Below are 19740 nucleotides of genomic sequence, written 5' to 3' on the forward strand. Positions count from 1 at the left end.
TGTGAATGTTCTCTGGAAGAATGTCCGTTACATATTCTGGAAGTTCAAGTTCTTCAGCTAGATAAAAGAAAACTTGTTAGTTTAGGGGAAATACTAGCCTGATCTGCCAGAGTTTAACAATTTCTAAGCACTGACATGAATTTTGATTTCTCAAAGTTGAATAAAAGTAATTAACTATCATATTTTCATAGAGATTAACTAGACAGACGGTACATCTCAGGAATATTTGTAATAGCCTGTTTTTTGAGCCCATAGAAAGGAAAAAATTTCCCTCTGAGTTGGAGGTCTTAAAAGGTCTTGTTTTAGTAGTAAATCATCCACAAGTTGCAGGCTGTTAGCCAAGTAGATTTAGGATGATTTACTTGCATTACAGTAATTTACACAATTGAACTTTATGCATACAGTACAAAACTATGAACAAAAAGGTGAAGCAAACTTTTTTATTTATATTCAGGTAAAAACATTAACCTGATAAAGTAAATTATTGCAGATTTGAGAAATCAGCACATAAAACAATTGGACAGAGAACTGCTTACAGGTGCTTTATCTGTGTCAAAAGACAAAGGCTGAACTGTTTGTTCCAAGCTAGCGGGGGGGAGGGGGGTGTGAAGAAAAACAAACAAAAAAAAAACCAAGAAAAAAACACCCTACAAAAGTAACCAGGAACTTGGATCAAGAACAAGAAAACTGTTTACTCAAAGAGGGAATGAAACAACTAATCTGTCTTTTAAAAAACTTTCCATCAATTCGAAATGCTCTGGCCCTTACCACAATACACACTGGCCAGCCCAAGCTGTTGGACTTCAACTACACAAAAGAAATAATTCTTCCTAGCCTCTAGTAAGAGGCTTCTGATGCGTGAATCACTGTGTAAACAGCTCTAGAGTGTCAACTCGTAAAGACTGTTGCCATTATATCCTACCACTACAGTAAAACTATGCTATAAGAAAGGTTCTACCTAGTTACAAAGGCTGAATTATATTGACAATATATATTTGATTTCAGTAAAATTTAAATTATCTTAATCAGAGAAAGAGGCATGGAGCAGTTGAATGCCCATGCTAACCAAAACATAACAATTGTTGAATGTTGCACACAAAAAGAACCAAGTGAATTGCACATCAGACAATACATGAGGATGGGCAAAATTAGAGGCAGGTGAGGATACACAGAACTAGTCTACTAAACTAGATTCATCAAATACATGGTGTATTTAATTTCTGTACTTATGTACAAAAGTTGTCTTTGGAGAAAAAAACTTCAGACTTAGCTAGATGGATACACACAGCCCAGTATTAAACTGCACAGCGACATTTATTGTTCCAGCCTGGAAAAACATCCCTTTTTAAATTTCACACAGCAAAGCAAGTTAAAAACTTCACTCATCAAATAAATGATAATTTAAACAAGAACTTGCTAAAGAAACCTTGTCACAACAACTTTTAGGGCCGGATCACTTTAAGTCCATAGGGGCCTTTAATGAATATCAACCAAGTGTCTTTGCTTATAATCTGCAAGCCGTTTTTCTACAACAAGAAGGCGTAACACGTTTCCTTGACTCAGGTGATATATTTAGAAAAGAATCATGAGTTTTTCTTTTGCTGTAACAGGCAGACATTGTACTTTTATTGTGATCAGGAAAGATGGAATGACTGCTGCCCTTCTCTTGCAGCTATCAAGAGTTTTTCACGCATTATCTCAATAGTTGAATAGTCCGGCAATTTGAGATAGTTCACACAAGTCATTACTGAGGGTAAGAAATCATCTGGATTCTCTGTAGACTCAAATGTCTTGCGTACAATTGTCAATGGAGGATTCAAACTTCGAAAGCCTGTCAATGAGAAAAGACATTCAGAATAAGGTTGCTCCCCTTGAAATCACACAGAAACACTGTACACATCTACCAGTGACAGAAGCATGCATCTCATAACTGACAGCTCCATTTTTCAAGTTCAGAATATGGCTTTATAAGGCCATGTAGAAAGGTAAAAAAAATACCTGAAGTCCTGCCTGTAGACTAGTTTACCAAGAGGAATTAAAAATACCCCAAACAAATCAGTGAGGTTTTTACTCTTGTATTCTATATGTGTAAAAAAACCTATTCTAAAAGCAGCCTTTTTAAAAGTTTGTTGGATTCAAACACATTTTCCAAGTTTCCCAGAAGTTATCTATGACTGGTACCTTATTTATTTTACTCCAGACCCTCAGCTCTGTCTACATCATGTGTCCCCCACTCCAAAAAAAAAAAAAATTATAAATTTTTTTCAGCTTTTTCTCCCAAACCCCAAGGAACACAAGTAGTGGATCATATGCATAAATTCTGGGTTTACTTGCAAAGTATTTAGCTGCGCTTACAGCAAAATGTGTAATCTATAACAGTCCCTAGCAAAGATAGAAATTCCTCAGTTTTCTCACTTCATTTCACCTAATTTCTGAAATTCAGAAGGGAGAGAAATTAAAAGTTTATCATTACACTAGTGTAGTCTCCTTTCTAGAAAGGAGATTGTTTCTGGGTAGCAATGCAACATTTTGTTTGTTGTCATAACTTGATGCACCTCTAGCCAATGAATACCATATTACAGGGTTGGTTTTTTGTTTGGGGTTTTTGTTTTGTTTGGAAGGGGGGAAGAGGGGGAAGGGGTTGGGTTTTGTTTTGCTGTTGTTGGGGGTTTATTTTTTTAAATTTTGAACTATGTTTTGCCCTTCAATAGGTTATATGGTAACATAAATTAAACCTGGACAGTCAACTGAAGCGTCATATGAATAATGCAAAGTTGATGAGAATTCTACCTGAAGTCTACCCAACCATGTCTGAAACTAGAAACGTGAAGCAAGTACAAACATCTAGAATACACAAGTAATTGTTTCCTATACTAAAATAACCCACTTATTCTGAAATGCATTAATAGTACTTATTTCATATATAGTTGTATGTAATAAAACCTACCTCCTACAGGCAGTCTGGGGCTACCTGTCACAAACTGAAGAAACAGTCTCTGCTGCTCACTATCAAAGCTACTCAGAATTTCAAAGAGATACTTCACTGCTCGACTAAAGAGGAGAAAAAGGTAAGCTATTATTATTTTGTTTATGGTGAAGATAATTGTATCAGATTAATATTCATTGCAGAATGAATATTTTCAAATGAATGTCATAATTCCTTTAGCCTGAATAACAGTATATCAGTATTATTTAAACATGTATTATCTATTGCTAATACTTATGTTTTAACAAGATCAACACCATACTACCTGTCATGTGTATAACCGTGATCTGGCCTGCAACACTCCATTAAAGTCTTTGCATCCCAAGTGTCTGTTTTACTGCCGCACAGAAGCTGCTCCAACTATAAAGTTAAAAAACATGGAATTAAGTTTTCCCTTTTCAAACTTGAGACAGAAAAAGTATTGTCTGTTCTGACTACTAGTACAGCATTCAAGACCAGGTTGGACGAGGCCTTGGGTGATATAATTTAGCGTAAGGTGTCCCTACCCATGGCAGGGGGGTTGGAACTAGATGATCTTAAGGTCCTTTCCAACCCTAACTAGTCTATGATCCTATGACTCTGCTTCTTGGAATCACCTACTGCAAAATAACCTTAGTCACCCCAACCAATCCTCTCAAATTCTTTGAATGCAATCGCTCCATCCCAGTAACAACCTCATTTGCTGAATTTGCCTTTGCATACACATTTAGCATCTCACGTGGTAAAGCAATAACAAATATTTATCAAGGAAAAGATATAAATATCTCATGCTGCTGCTATGCCTTAATTCTGATTAACCACATTAGCAGACTAGCAATAGACTAGTGTCCATATTTTTAGATTTCCAAGTAGAAGCAAGCATCAAATCATACCAAACAACAAGTTGACAGAAAAACAGCACCACTGTCCTGGGTTTGTTTGGGTTTGTTTTGTTTTGGATTTTTTCAATAGCTATTAAGAAGTACTGCAAAACAAGGAATTAAAGTATCCACACCAATATAAAGAACCTGAATATATACATTTCAGCACTTTGCTCAGAAAAGCTGAATACACTCAATTTTAAAGAAAATGGAGCTGTTCATAATAAAAGCCTCAGATAAACGATAAACGATCACCACTGAAAACTTTAACATGTAAGTATGTGATTTAAAGGACACCAACATTTTGCTAATGTGCATCAGAAACGTTATGTAATTGGACTGTCACAAATGCACTGCATCCAGTACACACCTAGGTTCAGGCTGTCCCTACATATAAGGTTATAAAAGCATCAGTAAAGATACATTTACCGACCTCCTCTGGATAGAAGTACTGAAGATGACTGAGGGGAAAGACTGATTCAAATCCATCTCTGAATGAGTCAAACTGCCTGGCAACACCTTCATTTAGTGCCCAAAATATAACCAACTGCAGGGAATGGAAAAAAAAAAATAATACAGTCATTCTAATGAAGTGTGTAATGATTACCTCTGTTTAAAAAACTACAGCTGCAAAAGAAAACTCTACAGAAGCCTACCCATATGCTCACTGTAGTTGTGGCAGAGTTTGAACTTTGATTCATGGAGGTGTTCTATGGCATTGCCTCACTCTGCCTTAACTCATAACCTCATACTACTGTGTGCAAGTGCTGTGCTGCTGTAATGCAACAGACACAGAATTTGCCGAGTTTCTTCTTTACAACTTTCTCATGTAGTTGTTACAACTTTCTCACTGAAAATTAGTACAACATATTTACAATACCCTAAGCACGCAATTACTGCAGAATTTAAACAACATATTTGTCTTGATTTTTGACAAACCAAGGGTTAATACATGGAGTTCAGAATAGCTGGTTAAATTGAACCTATTTATCAAGATACTTTAAAACAAATCCAAACATTTCATAGATATTTTTAGAAGCCTAAGCTAAATGTTCTTTCTGTACACAGACATTTATTTGAAATTAAGTGACTGAAACAGAAATCCTCATAACATCATTACCAGTATTATATTAGTTTCCCCCACAGAAACATACAGGTCCCTTTTCTGATATACAGTTACAAAAACTAACTTTAGTCTTTTTGCTTTATTAAGCAGCTTAATATGGGGGGGAATAAATAACTTCATTTCATGTTTCTAGAATTCACCTTCCAAAGTGGACAGCACATACTGAAACATTAATCACTGCAGGTGTGGGGAGGGAAGAAGGAGACATGACAAAAACAAGACTAAATTTATTTTAGAACTCCCGCAGCCAGTATTTCTCCACTATATTAAGAAATATATTATCCATGGCAAATGCATCTTGTCAGTTAGTGCTACTGATAATTACACTTGGCTTGAATACCCTCAACTGTGGCAAGAAAGTAATGCTGATGTGTTGTCAACACACGACTAGTAGTTTTTAAATGTATTAAAAGCTTTCAGCATTCCAGGCAAGATTCTAAGATTTCTAAGGATGCATCTGAGTATGATTAAAAGCCTCACTGATGCTGAATTCCTGAAGCAAGTCTTTAACCCTGCCCCAACAACTGAAGGGTTAATTGTTCCCGAAAGCTCTGTGTTTGGAAAGCCTACTAGGATCCATTGACAACCTTTCCTAGAAAAAGGTCAGGCATTGAATTTCAGGTGAAGTACATACCCCTACTTTCACACATCAGGTTGCAATACTGAAAAGGAAGCTAGTAAGAATCAGCAGCACAGAAGGCTGTTCTGTAGCGTAGAATATTCTATGGCTATTGTAACAGCCGAGTTGCTTACTTCAAATTGTGATTACTTTTTATGACCAGGAGCATATGCAAAATTAAGCTGCACTGTATTCTTGTGGATTCAAAGAGGAGATCAAATTTACTAGGCAAAAAGCTGCACTCCAGAAACTTTTTGTCCACAAATTCAGAACACGCAAGTTAGCCTCTTTCTTTAGTACAGGGGAAAAACAGCAGGGGGAGGTGGTGTGTGTGAAGAATAAAGTCTTTCACTATACTGGTAGCTGAAGTAGTTCTACTTTCTGATAAAGGCAGCTCCTGTGGGAACTGTCCTTGGGGCAGTGAGGGGCAGTAAGGGAAGTGGAAGGTATAATGACACGACTGCAGGAGAGGCATGAAGTACCAGTAGGATATTCTAACTACTTAAACTACTTTCAGTGGTAACCCACACACAAGATTTTAGCGAAAATGGTATTTTCAAGAGCAGGGCAGCTAACCCAGAGGGAGCTGTACAGGCTAGCTGATAAACTAAATATACTGTTTCTAAATCACAATTTATCATACTTAAGAGACAGATGACACTAATTTTCTCTCCGAAATCTTTTCTATTTCCTTGACATCAAGTCTGTAGTGCTAATTACTGGGATGTGGATTCCTCTATAAGGTGAAATATAAAGATGAAAAACCTCACAAGTGTCCTTTCAAGAAAATAATTCCTAAAGCTGTTTAGAAAGAAGCAGAGAATAAATTTTCTGTAGTGATCTGCTTTTCCTTTAAAATGCTAAAGGTCTGTGACAGGACAACTACAGGACACCAAAGACGTCTGCAAGCCTTTCCCTGAATATCAGATACCGGATATGTGTTATCTAGATGAAAAAAATACCCTGATTTTCATACAGCTTGCTCTCAGACCTGAAAGCAACCTTGCTCAGCTTTCCCCAGACTGCAAATGCTGTTTCTAACAAGGTATGGTCATTAGCACTGCCCTTCTGCAAGTATGCAAATAGCTTTATACCCAAATATGTTTAATTAAGTAATTCTGGACTAGCAGAATTTGCATTCAACAAATAAAAGATATGAAAACTGATTATGTGGCATATGGAAGATCAACTGTAACTGCTAAATTTTCAGTTGTAAGGATTATGGAATAATTTTGCAAAGTTCTCAGTTTATATGCAGGAGTTTATATGCCTCTTAATGATTCATTTCCACCAAAGCATCAGATCTGTGTCTTATACTTGAAAATCTTAACAGTCCTCAGAATGACATTGGCAGCAGACTAACTTGTCAGAAAATGCATTATTTAGGATTTGGAATAACAGCTTTTTCATGATGCAATCGTTCTTACCTCTACCCCACTCACAACTCCATGTGATAATATTGCTTTCTTCCTGCCACTCCCCATCTCTCTTCCAGGCTGTTTTTTACCTATTCCCTTTAACACTTCATTATGCGGAAACAGTTTCCTACCTTAGTCCAGCAGTATCATCCTTCTCCTTTTCTATGTTTTATGTCCCTTCTGACATTGGAAGATATCAATACACGCGTGTACTGTCAACTTACTACAGCACCATTTTGTTAACTGCTCCTTTACCCTTTTTTAATGGTTTGGGGTTTTGTTTGTGTGTGGGGTTTGTGTTGTGTTTGGGTTTAAAAAACAGAACAAAACAAGAACAAACAAAAATGAACAACTACTGCTCTCAGTCTCACAACCAAGCTGATGCTTTCTAGCCAACAAATTTCAGTATAACAGTTCAAAGCCCACTGAAGCATGAGTAGCAGGTGCTAAATCACTATTGCAAACACATTCATTATCATACCCAGATGTGTCAACTTGTTAAAAGATTCTGAAAGTCCACAGCCCACAGCTCAAATTACTTCAGTTACTACAATGCTTTTTATCCACAATAAACCAAGAAAGCACTATCCATCCTTCTGATTACTTACTTCATTGTGTATATACCAACTTTTTTGTACTATAAAATTTTCAAGTCACATGCACTGACTAGGATTCAAACAGTTTTTTTCATAATAATGAACTAGTACAGAAGAGAAGGAGTCAGTAGGAAAACTATTGCTGTGCCCAGCTCACAAGAATGAACTGAAATATAGACAGAAACAAACTACTGGGGAGCAGTCTGAGGAAGAATAAAGAAATTTTAGTCCTAGCTTTGCTGTAACATACTCTGAGATACTCCTCTAAATTGTGGATAGTGACAGGTGTATCTTTTCCCCCTTTCTTCAGTTCTATATTAGGGAACCCAGGAAGCGTGAAGTCCAACCCCAGATCTTCCACCGAGCAGCCGTTCATAGTCAGAGCCTCCAATGCATACTGTAGACTTTCTTTGGTCTAAAAAATTGGAAATGAAAACCAGTGAGAACAATTCATTTACACTGACTTTTTCAAAAGTTATGACTTTTTAAGCAATTTGGATTAAGTAAAAATTAAAATTAAAAAAATTACTATTAATTATTTTTTTTTACTGTTACAGTACTCCTTGCTTTACTTCTACATTTTTCATACCAGTAAACCAAGACAAACTATCTTAATGGATAAAGTTTAAAGAACGTAAGAGTATACTTTTTTCCTTTCAAAATTACTTCTGGCATACTGCTGATTTAGAAAATACTACTGCAAGAGAAGATGTGTGATACACTAAGGCTTTTGGCTGTGTTTTTAATTTAGAGTAGTTAATTGCATTCATATTTGGCATGCATACTGACATTTTTTAGCTTTCATCCACCAGGTTTCAGGTTTTTCAAACTCTTTTTGGGAAATTAAAAGGGGTGACCAACAAGAAAGAGACAGTGAGGTAAAGAAGAACAAGGGTCCACACACTTGGAATAGCTTCACTAGTAACAAAGATGTGTTAAGAGTATAAATCAGGTTATTGCTACCTACTACTTATTAATGGATCATAGCAAGAACATGCATGCCAAAGACCTTTTATCGCTACTCTGCAACAGTCAGCAATACTATTTAAGGCTATGAGTGAAACCTTGAAAAATTAGGACTTCTCTGTATAGAAGAACCTGCATGCTCACATATGAAGTCAGCTTTACATCAGTTCTGCATACAGCTCTTCAGTGGGGGTGGCGGTTAGGTGGATGGGAAAAAACAAAAACCACAACACAAAAGCCACTTTTAAGAATACCTGGAAGTTTGCCTAAACCAACAAATAAAAAAGTAAAGCCTTTCGAATGTAAAAAAAAAAAAAAAAAAGAAATCAAGGATAGATTTTTTCCTCTGATCAGTTTGGTTAGCTTTTCAAAGTGAACCAAAAAGAAGTTACCTTCAGCAAACATCTGGCAGTTTTAGACATTTCTAGCCTGTGTTTAATCACACAGAAGAATCTCATAATAAGTTTCCATTGTTAGAGTCTACATTACAAAAAGACAATATTGTAATTACTAACCAATGATTTAATAACATTAAAACTACTCCTTTATTAGAATGAAGTCATTATCACTATTATTATCAGTAATAAGCACTATTGCACACTTAATTATGGCTACTTTATAAAATCCAAATGTGTGTGTAGAAATACTCGTCCATTTCTAGGGTTACTTTCCCACCTGTGTTTTGTCCTGTTCAAGTCTTTTCTTTTGTCTTACAATATCTTCAAGGTGATATATTGATTTGGCTACTACTGGATCAATACTGAACAAGTCATGTGATGTCAAGGAAGTTTCCTGTCGTAGCATCCACTTATAAAAAGGGAGTCCAAGAGGAAGGTCCACCTGGAAATTCAAATGTAAACATTGTTTAGTATTGAACTGTCTTCCAAAACTGTATCTTTAGCTATCTTATCTCTTGACTAAGTCTAGAATTTATTTACCAATTCATAGTTCTGACACATAACAGAACCACATGTCTGAGTTCTTTTACCCGAGAAATTTGCAGTCGAGAAAACCCTAGTGCATATAGCTTAGAGCAATCAGTAAGCTAGCAGCCGGAATAATATGTCCAAGACAATCTTGAAAGAAGATTGGAGAAAGATTGCAACACATGGCAGGCAATGGTTCTTTCTTTTTTCACTATGATTTCATAAGCCACTGTAACAAATCTTCAACATGTACTATCTTTTCCCCCTCAAAACTTCAGCTGCATTCCCCCTCTCCCCCAAGCTGCTAGAGCCAAAAATAACTCCATGCCCATCTTAATGTTTTTTTCCTCAGACCTAGCATTTTCATTTAACCCTTCAGAAATACATTTTCCATTTTATTCTCACCAGTCTAAAATCCATGATTGCCTTGGCCATTAGTTTCCCCAGAAAGCGGAACTTCATTTTAACTTTTGCAATGTGAGCTGGCTTTGCTGTTCTACCAAAAGGAAGTGCAAAAAGGCCTTGAAGGTTATGGATGTACTTGGTACCTTCCTGGCTTCCTGTTGAGGAAAAAAATGAAAAAAGTTCAATACATACACAAAGATAATTAAACACTGTCATGAGGCATATTACCTGACCACAAATTGCTCTTTCAAAGCCATTCACATAATTAAAGTCAACTTAAAATCAGTTCAGTATTAGATCACTATTGACAGTTTAGATAGTAAAACATTTACCTTTTGGATTGGCTAAAGTCACTTCTTCTCCCCTCCAAAGGCCTAAGTCTGCTCTCTGTAGTTCCTGAGATACAAGTGCATAGAACTCTAGTGTGGGGCCTAGGCCTGTGCCAACCTTCAGGGGGAAGGAGAATGGATGTGGGGAAGAGGAGAGGGAACAAGATAAATGAAGAGCCCATTAGGTCAATTTGAATTATCATAATCTTTACTCAGTCTGAGAAATACAATACAATATTGGCTATTAAGAAGATTGTTAAAAGCATCTAGAAAACCTAACTATGCCAACATTTACAATATGGCTGAGACAACTTGGAAATACCACGTAAGAGAGGGAATAATAGTGGAATAAAAAGTATTAACCACCTAATGATCATATTATAGAGGAAATGCACACAGCTGTTTGCTTAGAGGTAGAAAAAAATCTGCTCTGCAGAATAAGACTGACTGTGAAATATAGATCAGAAAGAGCTTCTCCTAGCAACTAAAAATCACTACCAAGTGAATTAATAGACAAAACTTTGTGGCACCAGAAATTTGAAGGACCAAGTGCCTGACCAAGTCATTCTAGGAAAGGTGTAGCATTTTTTTATTAATCTTCAACAAAAGGGACTTAAATTAGACTGCACTGATATCACTTACTTCATTCTCATACTGGATTTCCAACATGGCTCTTGAACTGCCCAGATCTTGCATCACAGATTCTGCCTGTTTCAACAGCTCATCTCTGTTCACAGTGCGCTACACATTAGAGAAGTTTTAAGTAGTGAAATTATGTCTGTAAGCTCCCAAGGCAGTTACAACAGGAAAAAAATCAGTTATGCAAGTTCCTCCACCTGTGCTAACAGTTCCACAGTTAAAACAAATTGTAAGCTTATACTTTGATAAAATAATTATTGTTTCTACATGAAAACATGACAGAATCAGAACGTTCAATACAAAAAAAACAATGCTTTATATTTATATAATTATTAGGTACTACTCTTGCCAAGAATCTGGCAGTGGGACTGTAACACATAGCACATAATGGAAATGTTATCATGTGATGTTACATACTGTACATGGGGAAGAAAACACAGATTAAAGATGCCAAACTTCAGCAACTAAATGAATATTCTTATACCCTGCCCTTGCAGATTCTCTAGTAGGGAAAATGGCAGGTTTCAAAAACTCCAAAACAATACCCCCCCACGCATCCAAAAGAAAAAAAAAAAAAAAACACAGACCAAACCAAAACACACACATGCAAAAAACTCACAATAGCACTGGGATTCCTTCATGTTGGAAGCTATATTCTAGTTGAATTAGATTCTCATGTCTCCTGTCTTCCCCTATCTCCCCCCAAGGTATTCAAGACTATGCAGCAGATTTTAGTTTAAGATAACATCCCTCCACACTCCAGGCAGACACCCGAGACTCCCTCAATTTAAAACAGTCACAGCTTAGTTTTATTATGTTGTGACAGGAAGTTTAATACTCTTCCAGAACAAAAGAACAATGTTTTTGTTTAGTCAGCTAACACTTAATGGTCTAAACCCTATTACTTGAATTCCTCTGAAACTCTAAAAGCAAAACAGATTTACAAGATAATACGTGGAAATGTTATTAGTATTACCTAAAGCTTAGAAGTTCATTCTCTGAATATAGTTTCAGAAATTATGTAAAGACTCCAATCCAAAATTAAGCAGACTATGAGAAAGCAGGGTAGTACATTCTTTAGCTCCGTCTGCCACCTTGTGGCAGACACCGGGAAGACAATGTGCTTTCTACTCCCAGGCTTTTAAATAAAAACAAACTTCCCCTTCATCAGTATACTACCAAAACATGAGTATTCATTATGTTCAGCTTTCACATGAATCTTCCCTCAGTTATATTCGTAAAGACAAAACAAAAATAAAAAGATCATTCATTTAGTTTTTAAACAAGATATACCTACTTTTTTCCTGTCCAGTCGCGGTGCCACTCTGCTATCCTGAGAATCTGATTGATTGATTTCTGGATTAGTATCCAGTAGTCTTTGCATGGCTCGATCACGATCAAAAGCAGTTACATAAAACAGCATTTGACGGGTATCAAATGGAAAGAAAAATGGGCTGTAAAGACCATTGGATTAGTTAGCTAGGTTCCAACTTGCATCTGTGACTATAGTTCAGCTTAGACAAAGTAGAGATGTAGTATGCCCGAAATGAATATTTTATTAAACAGTGGTGAAAGCAGCCTCCAATGGAAGGCTTTCAGAACACATTTTAGTTTAGTTACAATGCTTACAAGCAAAGAGTCTAGAGATGAAATTTAATATAAGAAGAAACCACAAAAAAAAAAATCCAGACCAAAATGCCATTAAGAAGTTTAAGGGGGAAAAAAAATACTGAGTAATCAAGTACTAGGATTTCAGTAAGGAAACCTCAAATTTGCCAGAAACTCCTGTGAGAAGCAGACCAAACTTTGTATCTAGTCTATCCCTTTGTATTTTGCTTAAAGTATGCAATGTATGTGTAAACATTCATTCAAGTGTTACTATGTAACTTAGCAAGACTTCTGTGACTACATTTTAATCTCCCCTAGCACTTTCAAAAGCCTTAGAGTATATGATGCACCTGAGCTGCATAGCCAGGAGACCTACAGAAGTCAAGTTAGAAATACCATACAGTAAGTCATTCATACCATGTTTTCCCAAGTTCTGTCAGCCACGTTGGTATGTTTCCTGTCATAATTACCAAAGGATCCTGAAGCTGCCTGTTCGCTTTTGCTGTCAGTTTACTGTTGATAAACTCTGAGGTTGGAATTATCTCCTTGCAGATTGCATTCTGTATTATTACATAAAAACAATGTATTTCTAGTTAAACAAATGCTGGAAGAAATAGCAAATCTTTGTTAAGCGGAGTTTCTTAATGCTTCCAATTTGCTTGTAACAAGAAAAAGAAACTAGCGTTGTCAATTTGGCCAGAGTCTAAGCCTTGAAAGAAAGACTTGAGTAGATTTTTACTACTTTCTTTCCTGGAATAATGCTGCTCTTTGAACTTAAGTAAGGAAAAAGCATGGAAAATTTGTTTAACACACTACAGAGGAAAAATGATTGACTGGAAGAATTAATAGCCTTCAGCTTACCAGAATTTAGAGAAATAGGTAGGGGAATATAATAGTATTTGCATTATTCTGTCTTGGTGGGGGCAGTAGACAGAGGAAGAAAGCTATTTTTAAGGTGTTTCAGGACAGAGTTGTCTATCAATATGAAAATGATTTTAAAAGTGCTTTACTCACATCATACAAGTAATACCAGTATCGACTGATAGCATGTAAAACTCTCAAAAGAAGAATAACATCTAATGAGGGATCTTCAAACGTTATGTTTTCAGGTGGAGTAGATACGAGGTAAACTTCGAGGGGATTTAATACCGAAGGGCATACACCATCTAGTAGGAAATGAAAAAAAAAAGGAGTATTTTATCAAAACAAATCAACTAGAAGTCTTCCCAAGATTTAATTATCAAGAGCCTAGGTAGTCATAGCATTTACTTAACTACCACACCTTAAGACAATTCAAGTAAGCATCTTTTTAGCTTTAAAATACACATTATATAGACAGATATATATGCTTACTTTTCTTACACTGTGCTTGCTTTAAAAGAAACACTAACATCTCTAAACATTCCTTCTCCCCATCCAACACACTCACCATGCCACAATTCATCATGTTTTTTAGAATTTCTAGGGGAGGTTTTCGTGGGAGCAGTCTGTGCTCTTCCTCTTTTACCACCAACACAGTCCTTATTACCATCTTCATCCTCCCGCACAGGTTTATACCTAAGAAGTAATTAAAAGTTAAAAACATATTTGTGAAATACTCACATGGAAACAAAAGCAGTTATAAAAGTGTTAGTTCTTTTATTACCAGATTTTTACTTGAATGACAGTTAAAAGCAGAAAGACAAGAACAATGCATTTAGGTATGATCCAGCCTTTGCCCTCAGAAGCAAAGCATGTCATGGGGGAGAAAAAATGGGGACCCTCCGGCTCCATGAACTGGAAGAGAAGCAGAAGGTATAGAGAAGAAAAAAAAAAAAAAGAAAAAAAAAGTGGTTTGTTCTTGGTTTTGCTTTTGAATAACACATTTAAATATTAGCAAGAAAAAGACACTGCTGGAACATTAAAACATTTGGCCCAGTCATAGGTCAATACTGCTCCTTCCAAAATATGGTCACAGAATGCATATACCTGCACAGCAATCAACTACAAAAACCAGTATGAAGTTTACCACTATTTGTACACTGCAGACAATGTCTCTATGGTTCGTAGTTAGTTACCTAACACTAAAAACAATTTGCCTCCATCTAGCAGATGCTATTTAAAACTCATCATTTCTTGTTCACCAGCTTCACTCATGAGCTAAAAAGAACATCAGTAGCTAGAAATGAATTCTTACTAAGATTCAAGTATCTCAAGCACATCAGGAAACTCAAAGCTACAGTGTGGTGGTTTGTTGTTTTGTTTTTTTTTTTGTTGTTGGTTGGTTTTTTGTTTGTTTTGGGGTTTTTTTGGAGTTGTTTTGTGGGTTTTTTTTCCTGGGGGCAGAGGCAGGGAGACAGCTATATTCCAATTTCCTTTAGATACACACATCTAGGGAACTAGAGAAGTTGAGAAGTTGCCCCCTGATTTCTCTAGCCAACTTACCAAATAGTATGTGTTTTTGTCCAAATCCCAGCTCTTCCTAATGGGTTGCTTTCATCATCTGTAGACTCTCTCTCCTCCTCAGCTTGCAAACTGTACTGCCTCACTGCTTGATACACAGTCATATTGTATGGCAGCAAGTGATCTCCGATGTAAAATTGCAGTCTGTGTCTCACATTCCCTGAATTTAAGAATTGAGCAGCCTGAATAAAAAAAAGCCACACTAGTTAGGAAACTCGTTGCTAGCTTTTCTTTAATCCTCTCCTCACACTGTTCCCTCCTCTTACACTCACAGCAAAAGCTTACCAAAGATTCATCTATTTCTTCATCTGATCCATCATCATCACTATCTTCATCATCTTCTCTTACTCTTCCATAGCCTGAGGCAAGAGAGGAGAAAGATATCCTCATCTGTTTTCACATAAAATGTAGCAATAGTTTTTGTACTTTGAATTTTATAAACTCCACTGTTTCACACAGTTCCAAAATACATCAGTAAAAAAAAAGTTCATATGTGTTAGTACAAATTTCAGTATCTGGCATCAAAAATGGCAAGTTATAGCCAATCTGACAAAAAACAGATAATACTTCTGTTGGTATTTACATTAAACTGTTTACAACAGGAAAAAAAGTTTGGATCAGAAAAGGGAAGATCTCCCCACCTGTGAGCAAGATACACTTAAAGGCATCTCCTATGTGTCTTCAGTAGAATCCTCAGTTTTTTTGGTTTGGGGGCTTTTGTGTTTTTTTCTTTTTGGTTGTTTTTTTTTTTTTGCTGGGATTTGGGGGGATTTTGTTTGTTTTTGTTGTTGTTTGGTTTGTTCTGTGTTTTTTTTTGTTTTTTTGTTTTTGTTTTTTTTTTAAAACAGACTCTACACTACTGACAGTACTGACTTTCCCAAGAAGCAAAACACATGCGACTGGAGGGGAAACAAAATAATATAGATATATACCTCTAACTACAAGGTATCTTTCAATGGCTTGTACCAAAGCCAGCGGATCAATCTTCACAGGTCCACCTTTCCACTGTTTCACATTAGCGCAGTCTGGATGTCTTTGCAGTTGGCATTTTAATTGGTGTGTATTGAAGAACTTTAAAGCTTGCGATCCTCTGTTGAGAGAAAAACTCAAAATAATTTGTGAAAAAAGTTGCTACTCAAAGAATCTAACAAAAATGTATTAATAGGTTTATATGTGCATTGGCAAATTCACTTGCTCAGGTTATGATCATTTCTCAGTCTATTTCTTTAAGATTTGGATAAACAGATTAAAAATTTTATTCTAACAAGACCACCAGAACCCAAGTTGGACAAAATCTGTTTCCAGTGGAAACTACATGGATTAAGAGAAAATTTAGTCTGTGATCTGAATACCGTATGGCCTATACTGACCATCTTTGAGGTCTGATGAGATTTACAGCTGTGACTACGTGCAGTGCAATAAGGATCAGAATCGGGGGTGGAAAATGCAAGTATCTGTTCATATGCATTTTTAATAAAGACAATGCAAAAGCTCCTAACTTTTCTTGCGAAGTATAGTTTACACACGTGTTCCATCTCACTAATCAATACTCAAGATAGCTATTTTCATACACAAATGCCTTATCTTAGGCTGCTTCTATTTCCAGGTGCTAGTGAAAGACTACCAAATCTTAACACCTCAAAATCCTCATTGACATAATCTACAGTAAAACTAGCAGTCCGACTGTTGTGGCATTTCAAACTTTAAAGAGTATTTTTCAACAACTCTTTTTTTAATGTTCCTTCCCTCCTAATTTCTAAGTAGTCACAAAAATGTCTACAGTCAAATTCAGCTTTTAGCCAGCACCATGAAGTACTTTCAATGCTTACTGCTACATACTGAATGAAAAATAGAGCTGATTTATTAAAGAGGAATACAGAGAATAGATTGTAGAAATAGTCTTCAGTCACCCAAATTTGTTACTTGAAATGCAAGTAACATACTGGATTCCAAATTTAATCTATTTTAAGACACAGGGCAGGTCTACACTTAAACTATGTTGACAGCCAACACCTACCACTCAACCCACTATCATCCTAGAGAATAGAACCAAGCTGAATAACAAAATATACCACTATAATACAAGCTCTTAGTAGTTTAATTACTTCCATAATAAATAAAAAAAAAATTACCAACAACAGTACATTTGTTGCAAAGATGTTATTTTTTTTCCCTGTGTTTGTTACATGGGTGCAAAGGCAACATTTGAATTTTTCACGTCTGAATTTAGATTGCATTTAAAATTACACTTCCACCCCTAATTGAAGTGAGAGAAGTTTCAGGATGGTAAGCAAACTTTTGGTTAAATATTCTATATTCCACTGAATTTAAAAAATTGCAAACTGTGTAACTGCTTTTGTCTTTAATAGGTCAGAAGTTTCCATTACCTCTTGGAACATTTAGGGTTGAAACAAGTTTTTGAAAACAAAAGCTTCCAACAAAACTGTTACCTGAGCATTAATCCTTACCTGCTCCCAGTTCCATTTCCACTAGGGAAGTCATGCACTTTGACAGGAAACTGTTCCATCTGACTGAGGCAATTGTTCATTTTATGGACTAATGCCAACAAAGGTGCATTTTCTAATGGCTCTAATCTTCCAAGGGGTTCTTCTCCCGGAAGCTGAAATATATTCCAGTCTTTCAGTTATGTGCTTAAATTAAGCCATCTTAAACAATTCATACCATAAAAAAAAAATAAAAAATTAAGATTGACTACTCTCAGTTAAGTAGCAGCAGAATCAGTATGACCAGATGACAAATTTATGTCATAAAAAATGACCTGTTTCAAAGAATACACTTTTCTCTCCTGGTTTCTACCTAATAGCCCTAGAGATTTTAAACATTTACCCTTAACCTTAAGCTACAGTTATCTACTTCCCTCCCCTCCACTTCAAATTTCTTCCTTTACAAACAGGACAATCTGGTTTGTTGCAGTACTTAGGACTAAGGGAACAAATGGCAAGATTACTATCTAAACTCCCTCCATACCAACTTCTCACCAGGCAGAAACAACTTCCAAGTTGTTCAAGACACACAATTGGCCCTTTTGGAATTTATTTCCACTGTTGTGTGGAATCTCCTGTACTGTAAACTTAAGAAGGGTAAGTTCAGGTTAGATATAAGGAAGAAATTCTTACTGCAGGGGTGATGCACTGGAACAGGTGGTCCAAAGAAGCGGTAAATGCTCCATCCCTGGCAGTGTTGTACACAGCCTTGGGCAACAGGGCGAGGCATCCCTGCCCATTGCAGAGGGGTTGGAACTAGATGATCTCAAGGTCTTTTCCAACCCTAACCACTGTATGATTCTGTGATTCTAATTAGAGGTTATTCTAAAGAGTTTATGACCTATAAAGACACAGGGCCATGTGAATATCATAGTGTTACACAGCTTAGGCACAAAAAAAGTCCTTCCATACTCCATCTTTAAGTCAAGGTAACTGCCAAACCTCTCAGATGGTCAGGTAAGTACAATGTGAGAGAAAAACTATTAAGAACAACAAAATACAAATCAAGAAAACTTACTGGAGAAGAAAAAAATACATGAAGAAATCTTTTCAATCTGATATCCCTGCTTACAGCATCTTTCTCACATTTAGATGTCAAATAATGCAGCAGTTGTTTAACAAACCCACTATGCTGGATTTCAAATGAGGAGACGTCAGACTCCGAGACAATGCTACGGATTTCTACAAGGCACTCTGTTCCACCATCCACCTGGAAAGTATGAAGATAGTATTTTACCACCCAGAACAGCTTAAAAGGGAGGAATAAAAAGGGAAAGTCTGGAGTGTACAGTAACTCAATACAGGCAATGACAGGGCAAATAATAGGATAAAGGATAAATAATTTCTCTACTCGGAAAGAGACGTTACAGGCAACATTCTTATTTCCCCCCTTTTATGAGAAATGCAAGGTCCCATTTCTGCCTCATGCAGCATAAAAATGAGCTCCAAACGGAGGGATTATTTTTTTAAATAAAAAATAAATTAAAAAAATAAATTTAAAAAAAACAGAAAACATACAACCCAGATTGGCATATATTTTACATGGCATCTGTGTGGGAGAAAGAAGTTTCATATTTTAACAACTGCTCAGATCAAAGCACAGAACATAAATCAGCTGTTTAGCTATTTTAGATGTTACAGGTTTAGACCACCTATCAAGTATCACAATTGTCTGAGAAGCAAGGCTCAAGTTCTTCAAATGCTAGTAGATTCCTCCCAATCTGTATTTCTATTCTTCCACCAAAATGCTACTTCTCTCTTGTTCGCCCCTGTCCTCAAAGTTATTACAAACTGTGTTCTTAACGTAAGTCCCTAACATTTAAAATGCTAACTGACATACTTCTAGGAACCAATAACACCCTTGTTAATACTAGTCATTTATCATGAGTTTTCTCTCTCATTTGTCATGAATTACCTGTGTCAGAGCTTATATGCTTAAAAAAGAAAAGGGAAAAAAACCAAACCCATAGCAAGCATCATTGTAATGTAGCATCATTTAAGATAATGGAAAAACTATGCTTAAAATATTGGCCATACTGTCCAAAATGGTCAGCGCTTCTCTAGTTTCTTCCTAATATTTCTACTGCTTCCATTCCCACCCCCATTGCAAGCAATTTGCCATTTCTAACCTGGAGGTTGAGTTGTTCAGTTGCAGTGCAAAGTCTCTGTAATACATTTAGTGCAGGATTGCTTCCATCCATATTTTCAGAACTAAAATAACGTTCTACAAATTTATGGGCTTGCTCCTTAATCCAGCCCTTAATTTTTTCTCTGTAAAGAAGCACAGAAAAGGCATTTGGCTACATTTAGCATTTG

General features: G+C 36.2%; 1 protein-coding gene across 16 annotated transcripts in view; it reads right to left on the reverse strand.

Annotated features, from left to right (window-relative positions):
- Window positions 1–1295: 1295 nt before the first annotated feature.
- TRIP12 (thyroid hormone receptor interactor 12) overlaps window positions 1296–19740 on the reverse strand; it is an 83003-nt gene continuing 64558 nt past the window's right edge. For 10 of the 16 annotated variants that reach the window (XM_057417098.1, XM_057417102.1, XM_057417100.1 and 7 more), the window contains 19 exons: window positions 19554–19695; window positions 18443–18634; window positions 17389–17540; window positions 15853–16025; window positions 15206–15279; window positions 14903–15102; window positions 13908–14035; window positions 13493–13644; window positions 12896–13038; window positions 12168–12324; window positions 10874–10972; window positions 10235–10349; window positions 9903–10057; window positions 9247–9411; window positions 7856–8020; window positions 4280–4393; window positions 3252–3346; window positions 2948–3051; window positions 1296–1831 (listed from right to left, as the gene is read on the reverse strand). In XM_057417098.1, the coding sequence (XP_057273081.1) occupies window positions 1635–1831; window positions 2948–3051; window positions 3252–3346; window positions 4280–4393; window positions 7856–8020; window positions 9247–9411; window positions 9903–10057; window positions 10235–10349; window positions 10874–10972; window positions 12168–12324; window positions 12896–13038; window positions 13493–13644; window positions 13908–14035; window positions 14903–15102; window positions 15206–15279; window positions 15853–16025; window positions 17389–17540; window positions 18443–18634; window positions 19554–19695 (2722 nt within the window). In that variant the 3' untranslated portion in view covers window positions 1296–1634. Of the gene's footprint in view, window positions 1832–2947; window positions 3052–3251; window positions 3347–4279; window positions 4394–4487; window positions 4622–7855; window positions 8021–9246; window positions 9412–9902; window positions 10058–10234; window positions 10350–10873; window positions 11017–11447; window positions 11652–12167; window positions 12325–12895; window positions 13039–13492; window positions 13645–13907; window positions 14036–14902; window positions 15103–15205; window positions 15280–15852; window positions 16026–17388; window positions 17541–18442; window positions 18635–19553; window positions 19696–19740 lie in introns of those variants that run through there. The other 6 variants (XM_057417103.1, XM_057417097.1, XM_057417101.1 and 3 more) reach the window with 5 other exon arrangements.

Source organism: Pezoporus wallicus, unplaced genomic scaffold, assembly GCF_028554395.1.
Source record: "Pezoporus wallicus isolate ANWC-B61680 ecotype Strahan unplaced genomic scaffold, APGP_CSIRO_Pwel_v1 contig_360, whole genome shotgun sequence".
In the NCBI taxonomy this organism is placed as follows: domain Eukaryota; kingdom Metazoa; phylum Chordata; class Aves; order Psittaciformes; family Psittacidae; genus Pezoporus; species Pezoporus wallicus.